This window comes from Lissotriton vulgaris, chromosome 3_2, assembly GCF_964263255.1.
Source record: "Lissotriton vulgaris chromosome 3_2, aLisVul1.2, whole genome shotgun sequence".
Taxonomy (NCBI): domain Eukaryota; kingdom Metazoa; phylum Chordata; class Amphibia; order Caudata; family Salamandridae; genus Lissotriton; species Lissotriton vulgaris.
Window position 1 is genome coordinate 138740634 of NC_141690.1, and position 16856 is coordinate 138757489.

At 49.2% G+C, this 16856-nt stretch overlaps 1 protein-coding gene across 2 annotated transcripts in view; it reads right to left on the reverse strand.

Moving 5' to 3' along the window:
• The window catches only part of LOC147725425 (cell growth-regulating nucleolar protein-like), a 78156-nt gene that overhangs the window by 24240 nt on the left and 37060 nt on the right, over positions 1-16856 (reverse strand). For both annotated transcript variants that reach the window (XM_086964097.1, XM_086964096.1), the window contains exon 7: positions 16494-16571. In XM_086964097.1, coding sequence (XP_086820223.1) covers positions 16494-16571 — 78 coding nt within the window. The remainder of the gene's footprint in view (positions 1-16493; positions 16572-16856) is intronic.

The following is a 16856-nucleotide window of genomic DNA, read 5'->3' on the forward strand; positions in this document are numbered from 1 at the left end:
GGATATGGAAGTATGGCAAAGTGCCCTAGAGATAGATGTGGTACTAAAGCATGTCTTGAAGCCTGTTATCACAGGTTGGCGTAAAGAGAAGTCAGTGGGTGTAGAATTACAACCATTCTGTAAAGTGGTTGATGAATTGTCTCTAGAAAATAATTTGTTAGTTAGGGGTGGCAAATTGAATCCTCCTAGGTGCTTCAGACAGACAATACTGGAGGAGGCGCATTCTGGTCATTTAGGCATGTCTGCAACCAAACGCAGAATTGGGAATGATTTTTGGTGGCCCACTGTAGATCAAGAAGTGGAGAGATTGGTAGTGACATCATATGTGCACTGTAGATTGCTGGCTCTTTGTATAATATACCAAAAGAGGTATATTGTGTAGAGAGTCCATGTATCTCTTATGACTGGCCAGGGTCTTGCTTTAACAATCCCAAGGTGCTCTTTTTGTGGAAGTGTGATTGAGCAGCCTTGGGCTTATCGAGGAGGAGCGTTAGACATTTGTTGAATACACACTGCCAATATATGGTACACACACACACTCACTCACTCACTCCCTGGCTCTCTCTAAAAAAGGAGATCCACACCAAAAATACAACTTTTATACACCAAGAACTTTGCTATTGGGTAAGTCATTTTTAACATACCAGTTTTGGAGAAAAACGGTAAATACATGCATAGTGTCTCTAACGAGGTGGTATTATTCTATGGGGAAAAACAGATACTGCTTAAAAGGAACTTATCAGTGAATTACAGGACAAATCTTCTGGAGTTAAGTATGGGGCAAGGTCCAAGGCAACACCAATAGGACACCTCGGTAGGCACTGGGGCGCCCGGGTGCAGAAGAGCTTTTTGGCGCCGGATGCCCTGTTGGTTTCCAAGGGAAACGTTTCAGGGAAAAAGAAGATGCAAGCTGAGATTTGGGAACCGCTCCAACAGGGGTGTTCAGTACTTGGGATGCTCAGGCACATAGGGACATGGTCAGTCCACTTCTTCTCTGGCTGTCGGGCTCGGGTGCAGTGGTGCTTTTAGGTTTGGGTCCGTAATGCAGGAGACACTCGTGGTTGAGGGGGTCCAGTCAGACAAACCCATGGTGGGATCGGTTTTGGAGTCTCTAGGATCTCGTTGGCACCATTGGCCCACTTTGACTCGGGCTGCGGTGGGGGGTGGGGGGGAAGGGGGTGTACACGTGCAGCAGTGCTTCCCGGTGTCTGGCTTTCATGGTCAGGATTCCTTGCGGTTCTTGGGTGCTTGCATGGTGCAGGTAAGTAGCTCCAATACTCCACAGGAGATGCTGGTTGCTCCTTGACATGCTGGCAGTCCTCCCAGGCGTTTGGAGGCTGCATGACAAGTCACATTTGGTGCAAGTGTCATGGACAGCAGGCAGGCCTGTAGGGTTGGCGCCAACATAGTTGCTACTCCTCAGTTCTTGCTCTTCTATGCCCTTCTTCTTGGGTCCACAGAATCGGCTTTCCTGGTGCCAGGGGTTTCCCTAAATACAAGATTTAGGGGTGTAAAGGGAGTGAAGGGTGGTAGCCAAGGGGCTACTTACCCATGGGCCACTACACCCCCTATATTACCACTTCCTGTGGGAAGTGGGCTATCTTTGTCCCAGAGTTCCTCATTCTTGGTGGAATTTTGCTGAAGGAGGGTACATCTGGCAGCTTACCTCAGGGGTGTGACTGGCCCAGTAGTGCACCACATCTCCCTGCATATCTGATGTCCCGCCTGTCCTGGTGTAATATGGGCTCAGGGCAGGAGGTTGGCATTTTCCCTGTCTGGGGTAGCCGTGGTCACCTATCAAAGGTGGGAGGGCCCTTTGAAACCTCCTGCCTTTAAATGCTGATTATTTAGTCATCCTGATTAGAGGACGTGACAATGCCTCCGGCCAGAGCAGGCATTCCTTCTGCCCTCAGAGAGCGTAGGCTTGCACCTGCCGGCGTCAGAAACTGGTCTACGGTGGCAAGCTGTTTGACAGCAGTCAGCCAGTACTCTAGAGGCTGTGAGGTTTTCAGAGGGCACCTCCAAGGTGCTCTCTGAGTGCATGTATAATAAATCTACCACTGGAATAAGCGTGGGTTTATGAATATAAGCTTGTTTGATAACAAACACCATAGATAATAGCGAAGCCATCATGTAGCTGGGGAACTTATTATTACCAGTGTCCAGCACATGTACTTAAAATGGCTTCCCTGTTTACTTGTGATATCTAAGAATTGACTTGGCCATCACAGGGAAACATTTGCTCATGTATATATGCCTACACATGTAGAATAGTGCACCCTGCCTTAGGGCTTCAAGGCCTGCTGTAGGGGTGGCTTACCTATACTGTATGCAGTATCTGTAAACATGGCACACAGAGATGTGTGCCATGTCGAGTTTTCACTTTTATCTCCAAAAGACATGCAAAGTGCAATTCATGCTGCGTGAGTAAGGTGATGGCCCCTTAAGGTCGATCATACATGCTGCAGCCCGTAGGCACCCTCTTTATTACTCATGCCCTAGGTACGCAGTACCATTTAAAGCGACTTACAGGGGTCCTAAAGTTATGGCCAATTTTGGAAACAATTGTACAGACCTTTGGGAAAGAGACCCGGAACTAGGGACCTGGATAGCAGAACCCCTGTGCACTTCTGTCAAAATTGCATCAGGTCCCAAGCAAAAAGATAGGGTGACAATGTAAAAAAAGGAGCACTTTGCTACTTCAACATCGACAACTCCGAGACCTGCACTGAGTCAACACAGAGTACGGCAGAGAGTAGCAGTGGATTTCTTAGGACCTTTTCATGTGTTAACAATTAGCATGAAGTATTTTGTTTTGTAGATAGATCTATCAAGGTGGGTTGAAGTAAGAGGCATCTCCGAACCCAACACTAAAATGGTCATTCACTTTTTACAGCACGTGTTCAGTAAAAAAAGGAGTTTCTGAGGAACTCTTAACATACAATGGGGTACAGTTTGTCACTAAAATGGGGGTGAAGCATTTGCGCACACCACAACCAAGCATATATATATACACACCAGGAAACAAACTAGAATTTTTAAATCGAAGTCCTTGTGTCAGTATCCAGGTTCTGGAGTGTTAAAAGATAGGCCGAAAACGTCAACATTATCGGCGCCATCTTGCCCTTTTTGAGCCCATTCGTGCGCGTAAGCGGCAACCATTTTGAGCACCACGGCCTCCCTGCCCCTCGCTGATAGCCAGCGCGTCTCTCTCTCTCCTGACCTCGCAAAGCATCCCCCGCACGCTTACAGCCCCCGCTCTCACATGCCTTGGGTCATAAACCCCTCTACCATGCAGCTCTGCCTCGGAATCCCATCCTGTTCCCAGCGCAACACCTCCCTCCATTCCTTTCATGATCCCGGATCCTTTGATAAAAACCCCCTTTCCTTTGTGCCCGTTTGTCTTACTCGTTCCCAGGCCGCCACTTGGCCCTGCGGATACTGTTATTGCCCCCCCCTCCTGTACAGTAGGAAGCTTCACTCGTCAAGGGGTCCATGAGTTGATCAAAGCCCCCCACCCCATGAGATCCGATCAACCTCACACATTCCGTGAATCGGCGGAATGTCCAGCTGTGCCATAATCATCACCTGTTGTGACCGGGGTGGGGACTTCAACTGTAAATGTGTGTGGGAACGGGCCTGAAGCGGGGATTCCGAGGATGTCTTTCCGTACATCAAAGGGTTGACAGAGATGTGTTTTATGCAATAAAGTAATAAACTCGTGTATAAGAGGCCAGGCCTCAGAGATGCGGTTAGAGCACCTCGAGAAGATACCCTGTTGTCTGATTTGATGTGTTCTGCTCCGTCGGAATAAAACTTCTGTTTCCTGCCTTCCGGTCTCCAGCGCCTGCCTCTTTGTTTGGTAACTTGAATGGGTATAGAGAGGCGGTTAACGCCGGGCAACTGCGAAAAGGGTCTTCTGCCTGTACCTTTTTCTAGAATTGGCGTCCCAAACGTGGGGCCCATCAGCGACTCGTGGATCCAGTGGGAGAGGTCCTGACGACAGAGTGAACGACTGCAACGATCGGGAGTGCACCTGTCCGATAGACCCTCGTCTGACAGCCGATCATCCGAACTTCACTGGTTCCGAACAGACCTCTCTCGAGTGATCTATGGTCCTGACTGGAAACCATCAGGAGTGCCGCGAGGACTACGAAGAATAGAGGACGATCGGGCGCTGGATTCGGAAGACAAGAAACTGTCCATGCGGTCCGGGTAAGGTCGTGTAAACGCGGCGAATTGCGAAATGATTGTTTGATTGTTTGGAAAATACTAGTATTACTCTTTGTTGATTCGTTTGGAGATTCGCTGTCTGCAAACGGAGAAACAACAGGCTCTCTCTTTGCAAGCAGTGAAGGATAGGTAACGCAGACTTTTGTCCCCATTGTCATCCATCGTGCCTATCCTTCTCCCCCACTGATTAATTGTTTGAACCCGAACTACCGTTTGCGGATTGTTTTCTGGAGATTCTCTGTCTACAAACAGGAAAGAACAGGTTCCCTCTTTGCAGATGGTGAAAGGGTAGGTAACGCAGACTTTTGCGGGCCTACTTATTCTCCCCACTGATTGTTTGATTGACCGAACATTGACTGTTCGATATTGGTTCATGAGGTATTCACTGCCTGCAAACAACGTAGAATAGAAATATTCTGTCTAGTCTTTGCACACAGTGATAAGATAGGTAGTGCTGACTCTTGTCCCCATTTCCGTCATGCCTGTCTTCTCCCCACTGATTGGTAGCCTGTTTAGCCCGGACCGCTTATTAGAGATGAACCATCCGGCTCCACTGGAAGGCACCCCTAATAAGGACATGTTCATGAAACATGGATTGATCGCTATAGCTTATAGCAAGCTGTGGCACAAATATACGAAAAAGGATCGAGAAAGTCAGTGGCCACTGATAGGATCCTTCGATGATGATAAAATGAGCGCGCTAGAAACAGCCCTTGGTAAAAACAAGACAACGCCCACTAGGCTTGATAGTTTCGGCATGTGGCGCAAAGAAACCGAACAGCGTAAGAAGAGAAATGAGAGTAGGTTGGGAAAAGAGCTGCGAAAGTCAGCCCACCTAGCTGCTAAGAAACTAGAAGAAGAGATCAAGGAAAGAGAGGAAGCCAATCAGAAACCAGAGATAGAAACATCAAACCAGTGTCCGGTTAGAACGCCCTCCACGCTCTACCCTGAATTACCCTCGAAACAGCGAGCCAACGATGATCTGCTGCTAGGTCCTCCGATCATCTACATGCCCCCTCCATATGCCTCTTCCCAACCCTTAGCACAGCACCCACCATCCCCAAGCACAAACGAGAGTAGCGCCACAGCTTCGGCCCCCGTGGCCTCTGTGCCGGCCGAACTCCTTGTATTAGATACTACACAAACGACAACGTTAGGCGACCCTGAGACCCGAAGGGCTGGTTCTACAAGAACAAACAGATTAAGCAAAGATGAGTGAGCAGGGATTGACAAGATAGCAAGGACATTGGTAGAAAGAAAGGAAGATGAAGAGTATATCACGGATATGTTTAACTCGTATACAGGAAGTCACAGACGACATTTTACCGTTCGACTGTGTTATCATGCCTTGAACGCATACGAGGACCGATATCAAGACAAAGGTCCCGAGAGCCTAACGACTCTATACCGGAAGGTCGATATCGGGGATGAGGGCGAGTGTGACGTGACGGACCTCCTTATGCGAACGCTTGAGGTTTTCGCCACCTCACTGAACAAGGATCGGGAGCTAAACCCACAACATCCGTAGCAACCGAACCACAAACTGAGCGATCTAACGCCATGATGCCGATACGAGAAGCTGCCCCTTACTGGGTTCCTCCACGAGGTGAAGGGACTAACGATGATGCAAACCCCAAAGATGCAAAAGGAAGGGTAGTGTACAACTGGGTCTATCAGCCGTGGGACCGGCAAGAGATTCTGACATTCCGGAAATCTCTGCATGACCTACGTAAAAACCCCACTGCCTTCTATACTGAATTAGGTAAAGCCCTATGTTCAACGATTATGACTCTGGCTGACATCGACTTGTTCTTCGGGTTATGTCTACCAGCTGATGTGTGGAAGCAAATCCGGAAAGTCGACCACCTTGAGCTGTTTGGACATACCTGGTCACAACTCGATGGCATTGATAAACAACGAGAACCTGGACAAAAGCCCTTGAAATCTATTTTAGACCTCCCAGACAAAATCGTACAGAAATTAAAAACCCTGATTCCAGAAAAGAAAGTGGACTGGTCGATAGTAACGGCCTGCCGCCAGAAACCCCAGGAGGATGTATCGGATTACTTCTCCCGGTTTGAAACGGTGTTCTCCGATTACAGCGGCCAGGACATGACCACTGCAACCGGACACCATCTGTTTGTCCAGAATTACGTTAAGGGTTTGACACCGGAGGTCTCCCAGAAACTACAGGCCGGCGAGAGTAGTTGGGCAGCCTCCAAACCTGCGGCTATCCTCCAGATGGCCCAATATTATGAACATCAGAAAAATGAAAACGATAGAGCGACAGAGAAAAAGAAGAAAGACTTGAAAGAGAGGGTGATGATTGCACAACTGCAAGGGGTGACTATAGGACGAGACCAATACAGGGAAACTATCAGACGAACGTCCCTAAGATAGCACCTCCCAAGGACCGCACTTTGACTCCCCGCATTGGACGTACAGACATTAGAGAGGACCAGTGTGCTTTCTGTAAAGGGACTGCCCATTGGAAATCCCAATGCCCGGTTCTTTTGGAAATAATCAGAAACAAAGACCCCAAGGACATAGCAAGTGGACCGAGAAATAGAGAACAGCAGCGAGGGCCCCCAAATGACACGACTAACGACAGATCAGGCAGACCAAATACATTTGATCGACCCAGACAGAACCAATGCCAGCAATTTGACTACGATGACGCCCACGACTTTGCATAGGACTGCCAAGGGCAAGGGAGGGATCCAGTCGAGCTCTATGTTGACCAGCAAGGCCCTTATGTCACTGCTAAGGTCTTGGGTACAAAGTCTCCATTTCTGGTAGACACTGGCGCAACACGTAGTGCGTTATCTAAACGACTGATTCCAAGGGCACCCTTGTCTGGCTCACTTATAACAGACAGGTTTCGATGGAACGCCCTCCACTAACCCTTTGTCCGCTCCGATCCTCTTCGACTTAGAGAACAACACCACTAACACCACGTTTTTACTTTCCTCCAATAGCCCTGACACCATTATGGGACTTGACTTATTGAAACACTTCCGAGCGACAATTAGATGTTCTCAAGATGTAGTTCGAGTTTTCCTTTACGACAACCCCGTTCTGCTTAGACATTGCCCTCCCCGACGCATGTTTTCCATCACGGACACTGACACATCCCTGCTTGACGCTCTGCCTCCGTATCTGTGGGCCAAAACAGATTCGGATGTAGGGCGCATGATGATTGACCCAGTACACATTACTGTCCGACCAGACGCAACACTCCCAAAACTTCCTCAATATCGGATATCGCCCGAGGGCGAGAAGGCATTGGTAGAGGTTATTCAGTCACTGATAGACGCAGGAGTGGTAGAGGAAGTGGTTAGCAACGTTTGCAACAGCCCTATCTTGCCCATCATCAAGAAACAAGGAGAGGGAGATGAGAAAGCATACCGCTTTATCATTGACCTTCGAGAGATCAACAAAGTGGTGGTACCCCAGTACCCCGTGGTCTCAGACATCACCACCATCCTGACATTGATTCCTTCTACTGCCACCACCTTCACTGTCATTGACCTCAAAAACGCATTCTTTTCCATCCCCATCCACCCAGACAGCCGATATCTCTTCGGCTTCACCCTGAAAGCCCGCTCATATAGGTTCTGTCGAGCACCCCAGGGCTATACAGAAAGCCCTAGCATCTACAGCCAGGCCCTCAAGAGACAACTGGATCAAGTCCAGTTACCCGATGGAGTGGTGTTGGTGCAATAGGTCGATGATATCCTTTTGGCGGCCGACACCACTCCGCTAGCAGTCACAGCCACCATTCAACTCCTACACTTCCTTGCGGAAAACGGCCACAAGGTCTCCAAGAAGAAGTTGCAATTCTGCCAACCCCAGGTCACTTACTTAGGCCACCTTTTGTCCAAAGACGGAAGGAAACTCACTCCCGACCGGATCCAAACCATTCTCGAAACTCCTGTCCCTAGGACTCAGAAACAGGTTCGCTCCCTACTAGGCCTCACCTCCTTCTGCCGGCAGTGGTTGCCAAACTTTAGCCTCATTGTGAAACCGCGGCTTTCTCTGCTAGCTAAAGATGTCCCCTTCCCACTCCCTTGGACCCCTGAGTGCCAAACCTCCTTCACGGAACTACGAGATGCCCTCTGCTCGGCCCCTGTCCTAGGTACCCCTGATTACACAAAGCCCTTCTCCCTTTACACTCACGAAAGGGAGGGGTGCGCTTTATCTGTCCTGACCCAGTCCATTGGACCAAAGCAACGACCGTGCGCTTACTTCTCTGCCACTCTTGACCCTGTAGCCAGAGCCTTGCCTGCCTGCCTTTGAGCTGTAGCTGCCGCTGCTATCTCTATCCGACAGAGTGAGGGGATCGTACTCTCGAATCTCCTCACAGTACTGGTACCCCATGCAGTTGACACCCTCCTGAACCAAACCAAGACGCAACACCTGACGAGTGCACGACTGACTGGATACGAGCTGACTTTGCTTGCACCCCATATCACCCTAAAAAGATGCACCACACTGAACCCGGCAACTCTGTTACCCTTACCAGAGAACGATCCCAAAGTGCTCCCTGTACATGACTGTGTGACTCCCACGGACGAACAGACTAGAAGTAGGATTGACCTCAGAGACACGGCTTTTCCTGACCCTGACGGAGAGCTGTGGGCGGACGGTTCTTGCATCAAACTCCCCGATGGCACCACTTCGGCTGCCTATGCGGTCACCACGGCTCGAACTGTAGTCGAGACAGCCCGCATCACGCAACGATCCGCTCAGGCAGCGGAACTGATTGCCCTGACACAAGCCTGCATTCTAGCAGCAGGAACCACAGCAAACATTTACACCGATAGCCAGTACGCCTTCGGGGTGGTTCACCATTTTGGGCTCCTTTGGAGGGAGAGGGGATTCTTGACCTCACACGGCACACCCATCTTGCATGGGGATCTAGTCTCCGCCTTGATCGAAGCTGTCCTTCTCCCCAAAAAGCTTGCAGTCATCAAATGCCAGGCACACAAAAAAGTGACAGACATTATTGGACAGGGAAATGCACTAGCCGACATCACTGCTCGAACGACAGCTGAAAACAGGACGACAACACGTATGTACGTGACCAGGTCACAAGCAGAAAAATGGACTGACGCTAGGGACACTATTAGAGACATTCAAATGGCTAGCACACAACATGAACTGACTGAATGGACACGGGTAGGACTAAGAGACGACGAAGGCTGCTGGCGGACAAAGGACACAAACAAATGGTTGCTACCTGACTCCTACCTGATTCCTATACTGACTATGGCACACGCCCCCGCCCACATAGGATCAGCCCCCATGATTGAACTTGTCTCCAGAGTTTGGCACAATGATAAAATCACAGACTCCGCCAAACGCCTGGTCCAACAATGCTTGATATGCCTACAACACAACCCCGGGAAAGGAACTGTAGTACCCCGGGGAGGGTTTGGGGTCCCAAATCACCCGTTTGAAGTCCTGCGGGTGGACTATATTCAACTAGACGGATGCCAAGGCCTGAAATACGTACTCGTTGTGGTGTGTGCATTTAGCAAGTGGGTAGAGGCATACCCAACCCGTGACAACACCGCCATGGCCACTGCAAAAGTACTATTAAAGGAATTCTTCCCTCGCTACGGCCTTTGTCGAATTTTATGGAGCGACAATGGCCCCCACTTCATAGCCAAAGTCATCCAGCTCATCATAAAGGGGCTGGGCATCAAGCAGAAGTTCCACGCAGTTTTCCACCCCCAGTCTGCTGGACTTGTCAAGCGACACAATGCCACACTAAAGCTTAAACTAGCCAAGATAGTAGCTACCACAGGACTGAAATGGCCAGACGCTCTCCCCCTGGCATTGCTATCGATGCGTTCCACCCCCACCAAGCACCACTTGACACCTTACGAGGTCGTTTTCGGCCGACCCATGAGCGTCTGGTCTGCACCAAAACCGACTTCCATTCATGATGTCCCAGACGTCCTAATGTCTGATTATCTGTATAAATTAACTGAAACTCTGTCTGTCATTCATCAGCAGGTGCAGCAGGCCATCCCCGATGCTTCCAGGGGTCCGGGTCACACCATCCAACCTGGGGACTACGTGCTGATCCGAAATTTTCAGCGAGCAAAAAGTCTGGAACCCCGGTGGACGGGCCCCTGGCAAGTATTGCTCACCACCCGGACGGCTCTTCGTGTGGAGGGGAAACGGCACTGGCTGCACGCACACCATTGCAAGAAGGTCTCCTTGACTTTGGCCAAGAAGAGCTCCTGAACAAGGACCGACCGTCACTAACCTGCTATCCTGACACCGAAGCACTTGAACTTTCAAAATTCTCGGATCCCACTGTGCCATCCAGAGAAGGGTATTTCCTGTGTCGAAAGGAGGGAGCTTCGGCTAAGTAGACCACGGACTAAGTTAAATCTCAGAACGGTGACCTAAACACCACCAAGGGTCACCTGGAGAGAAGCTAAACGAAGTCTGTGGTTCTGCCCGCTACCGAGCACCTTGAAGATGATGGAAGCGCCAAATAAGAAGATGATGGAAGCGCCAAATAAGAAGATTATGGAAGCAACAGGGAATACCCACTACAGGAACCCAAAAACAGACAGACTCCACAGCTCAAAGACAATTGCACTTTTCATCACAATCCTTTTCTGCTTTCTCCTCATGACCACACTCTGGATTGTGAAAGAAAATGCACCTGCTCATGAAACATTCCTGACCACTGCTCAGCCTACCACCATGAAGGAACATTATCTGATTTCGCTCTCTCCTCAGCTCAGAGAGAGGCGAAAGGAGTTTTGGAATAACTCCTTTGTACAGTTGCTGCACTAGCACAATCTTGTCACCAACGCCACCAACTGTTGGATCTGTGGGTTGCTACCCCACGCCACTGGACACTCGATACCTTTCATCCCTTCACCCTTTTCAGTTCACGGCTCCTGCCTTGCTTGGCTGATCCTCCTGCAAGAAAGCTATAAAGACAATGCCACCTCCGGCAAAACCATGACACACTTCTATCATGGGGTCTGGCGAAACCAGACAAAGACACACTTCTGCCCGCAGACCTCCAACGACTCAATCCACATGGACATCCCTGCTAAAGAACGAATTGAAATGCAGGTGTTCAACAATCCCAACAGACCCACCTTCTCTTACCTGCGGAAACGAACGGCTGCCACTCTGACTGTGGCCCTGTCAGTCATCAACGTCACAGGCCACATGTGCATAGAAGGGCTTGGGACACAGCTGGTAGGCCGCAGCGCCTGCCGTTTCACCAGAACTTTGGACTCCACCGATCCACCTTACTTTGTATCCTCTCCAAATATGTATTTCGTTTGTGGCACAAAGGCTTACACCTGGCTCCCCAAAGGCTGGGGGGGGCACTTGTTTCATCTCCTTCATCCTTCCTCCGACTTATGTGGCTCCAGGAAATCATCACAGACAAAAACGAGCCAAGGACATTGAACAAGCCGACTCAACAGGAGCACAGTTCCTCGATGCTATGAAGGGACTTGTTCCGCTCTGGGGCCCGATGGCAAACAGCCGTGCCATCCGACATCTGACTCAGGCAGTTGAGACAACAATGAACATCACAGCTGGTATCCTTGCTAACAACACTGCCGAGCTTCAAGCGGTCCGCTTGGTAGCACTCCAGAACCGCCTTGTGCTAGATGTGGTTCTTGCGGACCGTGGTGGAGCATGCCGCATTATTGGGTCCAGCTGCTGTACATATATACCGGACAATTCACCCTCAGTGTACAAGGCCATCGAACACCTCCACAACTCTCTTCAGAAGTCCACCAGGAGCAGGAAGAATGGTCGCTTGGTGGATGGTTCTGGAGTACTGTTAAGAACTGGGGCTGGAGACTATTTTCCATTAATTGTAATTGTAATATGCAGTCTATGCTTAGGAATTCAATGCCTGCCACCTCTATGTTCATTATGTACAAATTGTATTTGCCCCAAGACTGTGGACTTTGGAAACGAACGCATGGGAGCATTATATGATGCCGAGGTTAGGAATTTGATGAAGATTGACATTGAGTAGGCAAGTTGGCTAGATATGTTGAAAAGGGAGGACTGTTAAAAGATAGGCCGAAAACGTCAACATTATCGGCGCCATCTTGCCCTTTTTGAGCCCATTCGTGCGCGTAAGCGGCAACCATTTTGAGCACCACGGCCTCCCTGCCCCTCGCTGATAGCCAGCGCGTCTCTCTCTCTCCTGACCTCGCAAAGCATCCCCCGCACGCTGACAGCCCCCGCTCTCACATGCCTTGGGTCATAAACCCCTCTACCACGCAGCTCTGCCTCGGAATCCCATCCTGTTCCCAGCGCAACACCTCCCTCCATTCCTTTCATGATCCCGGATCCTTTGATAAAAACCCCCTTTCCTTTGTGCCCGTTTGTCTTACTCGTTCCCAGGCCGCCACTTGGCCCTGCGGATACTGTTATTGCCCCCCCTCCTGTACAGTAGGAAGCTTCACTCGTCAAGGGGTCCATGAGTTGATCAAAGCCCCCCACCCCATGAGATCCGATCAACCTCACACATTCCGTGAATCGGCGGAATGTCCAGCTGTGCGATAATCATCACCTGTTGTGGCTTGGCTTGGCTTGGCTTTTGGACCACCTCTCTGCAACACAGCTCTGTGGTGCTTACTGGAGGTACATGGTGGGCTAGTTGGCCCCCAGGGGCCCTCAGGATTCAAGGGGAATTAATCCCCCAACTTAAAACCTGCCAGGGGACGCGTTTGCACAGTGGTGAAGGGAGGGGGCGGGACTGGTGTGAAATGTGTGTACTCATCGAATCACTTGGCCAAAACCCAAGCACTTATAAATTCACCATGCACTCTCCTTGCAGTACTCTAATCATCCAGTCAGTACCCATGCACTCATGCAATGACCCATGCACTAACTCATGCACTGCTACAATACCCTGAGCACTACCCATGAAGTTCAGGCATCACCCTGTCAGTACCCATGCACTCCTTTAATCACCCAGCAAGCACCATGTACTTTTTCAATCACTCCACCAAAACCCAAACACTTATAAATTTACCATACACTCTCCTTTCAGTACTCTAATCTTCCAGACCCAAGCACTAACACATGCACTGCTACCATCCCCTAAGCACTTCCCATGCAGACCTTTAACCACCTACACACTACTGATTCACTCCTCCAATTACCCAGGTAGTACCCATGCACTCCGTAAATGCACTCCTCCAATCACCCAGCCAGCACCATGTACTTATCCAATCACTGTGCCAAAACCGAAGCAGTTATAAAATCACCATGCACTGTCCTTGCAGCACTCTAATCACCCAGTCACTACCTATGTACTCATGCAATGACCCAGTCACAAACACATGCACTACTGTAATCCATTGAGGACTACCTATGCAGTCCAGTAATCTCCCTGGTACTACCTATGCAGTCTTCCAATCACCCAGCCAGTCCTATGTCTTTATCCAATCACTGCGCCAAAATCCAAGCACTTTAAATTCCTGATGAACTCTCCTCGCAGTACTCTAATCATCCAGTCACTACCCATGTAGTCATGCAAGGATCCAGGCACGAACACATGCACTGCTACAATCCCTGTGTACTACCCATGCAGACCTCTAACCACCTACACACTTCTCATTCGCTCCTTCAATTCCCCTGGTCGAACTCATGCAGTCCAGCAATCACCCTGTCACTCCCCGTGCAGTCCTCCAGTCACCTAGCCACTACCATGTATTAATCCAAACACTCCGCCAATACCCAAGCATTTATAATTTCACTCAGGCACTCTCCTTGCAGTTTTCTAACCTTTCAGTCAGTAGCTCTGTACTCATGCAATGATCCAGGCACTTACTGATGACTGTTACAATCCCATATGCTCTACTCACACAGTCCTATGCCCACTTACAAACTTCTCATTTTGTCCTTCAATTTCCCAGTGTGAGAAAGTGCCATCTTTCTTGCATTGGTATCCCCCCACTGTTTCTGAATTGCTGATGTGCTTTGACTGAGTGTGCCCTGGGTTCCTGCCAACCAGGTACCCAGGGCCTGTGCTCCTTCCCTAAAACTGCGTTGAAACGAAAACCTAATTGGCATCTCTGGCCACCTCTCAGCCCCTAGTAAAGGGTACCCTATGTACCCAGGGCATGGTAGCCAGAAAAGACCCCTGAGAGCTGCAGCACTTATTGTGCCACCCTCAGGGTCCCTGTACCCTGACACCCACACACTGCCTTTGCAGGGTGAGTGAGTACAGAACCAAACAAAGAGTCGACATGGCACACATGTGCCATGCCCACAGTCACCCAGTCTAGCTGGGTGACAGTCAGTCACCCCTCTAGCTGGGTGACCTATGCCAGAGGAGTGGGCACAGGTGCATGGGCCCTGTGCCCCTACAGTACCCAGGGCCATTCCTGGGCACTGTAAGTGCAGTGATGCCATTAAGAGTATATGGTGCTGGGAAGTTGTCATTACGAACTCCACAGCACCATAATGGCTACACTGAAGACTGACAAGTTTGGTACCAAATTTCTCAGCACATTAAACCCACACTGATGCCAGTGTGGGATTTAATGTAAAATGCACCAGAGGGCATTTCAGAGATTCCCCCTGAAAATTTAACCGACAATCCAAGTCTGGGCTGAGTGGCTGCAGAGGCTGCCACACAGCAGACCGGTTGCTGGACCCCTGGGTAGGAGAGCCTCCGCTCTCCTGGGCCTGCAACAATGCACATCCTGGGTGTGGTGCTAGGTCTTCTCCCCCAGGATGGGCAGAGGAAGCTTCAAAGGCATGCTGCCTCTGTGAGCTTCCCCAGATCATTTGCTGTACCCAGCAACCAGCCCCCACCAGTCCTGACCCCCACTCTGGCGGGAAAAACTATGTCAGGAAGGGGGGGTGCCAGCCTGTGCCTACTCCAGCCCTCAGGTGGGGGAGACTAGGTGAAGCACAACCCCGGGCTCCGGCCATCTTGAAGATGGGGAGCCCTGCCCAATCCCAGCTAGGCTCCTGCCACCCTCCCACAGGAGAGGAGCGGGCTAGGGGCTGCACGGAAGGTCTTCTTCTTGATCTTCTTTCATCTTTTCGTATAGGGATCTAAGGAAGGAAGGTTCAGGGAGCCCCTAAATACTGAATTTAGGGGTGTTACAGGAAGGGCAAGGACAGGGACCAATGTTTTTTTCAGTGAATTTTTAAGGTTTTTTAAATGCTAATTTCCAACTATAACGTCGCTGAAACCTATGTTATATATATATATATATATATATATATATATATATATATATATATATATATATATATATATATATATATATATATATATAACCTACTGGCGGTCGCCAGTAGGTATATATAGTTAAAACATAGTTACCATAGGAAATTCCGAACATTGTATTGGGAATAACTTTGGCGCCGATTGAGGGATCTGCCTGTAATTTTCCTTAAATTTGCTACATCCCTGAAAGTTTCGGGGGGATTCGTCAAGCTGGGGCCGAGAAAAGGGGGGGGGGTCACAAAACGTGTTTTCCCCATGTATTTGTGTAGAGATTGGACAAGTAACCCAGTGCAGTAACCAGCTAAGCAGATAAAAAAACATAAAATATCATAACACGATAACAACACCTCGATGGTTGTCGCACATGACATGGAAACACTTCCCACATGGGATCAAAACTTGAACAACATCCTTCCAACCACATACTCTACACGTGTATCTTGCTACTCATGTGGGCAAGCACTTTCCGCGCCCGACATAGGGGCAGTAAAATCACAAGTCATTATATTGTAATTTAACGGATGCAAGATCAACAATTTTGAATTATATGGAACTGGGCAATAGGGATTGTCATTTGAGGCAAATAGTTGTTCCAATCCAATGCAAAACAAACACCTATTTACTCTGCTTGCTTTTAGGTTACCACACCTGAAAATTAAGAGTATTGTGAGTTTATCTGCCAATAATGACAAACTTTAGTGCCAGTCTTCATCACTCGCAAAGAATCCTGCTACAATTGTCAAAACGCCCAAAAGTGATGATTGAACACACATGAATTCATATAAAACAGTAGTAATTACTCCCAGTACAAAGATCTGAATCCATTCCAGCATTAAAGATGGGGCATAATCAATCAGTCTTTACCCCATGCATATAACATGACAGTGCAGGCAGAACTGCTTTGTCATTCTCCCTGGGGGGGGGGGGGGGGGGGGGGGGGGGGGCGGGTGCGTGAACAATAGGGTTGAAGTAAGTGACCTTGTCAAATGGATGACAGTACCTTTCACTGTGCTCTCATCTACATCTTCGTTCTCCTCCACATCTTCGTTCTCCTCCACTTCAGCACTGAGGCCATTTTCTTAACAAAACAAAAAGAAATTGTTGAAGACAAATGCTTTTACTAAAAGGCTAATTTTTAGGTCTTGCCTGTAGTGGCACATGTGCTCCTATAGCATACGCTTTCGCATGCAATAGATATTGTCTACTAGAAAGAGCCTTGGGCATTCCCAGTGCATACAATTTGTGTGCTTCACTGTAACTCTCAGTGCTGCCTCCTAATTGGAAGGGCATGCCGGCTTTACTTCCTCGTATTCCGTTTGCAGCTTGGACCAAGTACTGATTGCTTCATCCTGATTAAGGCCCC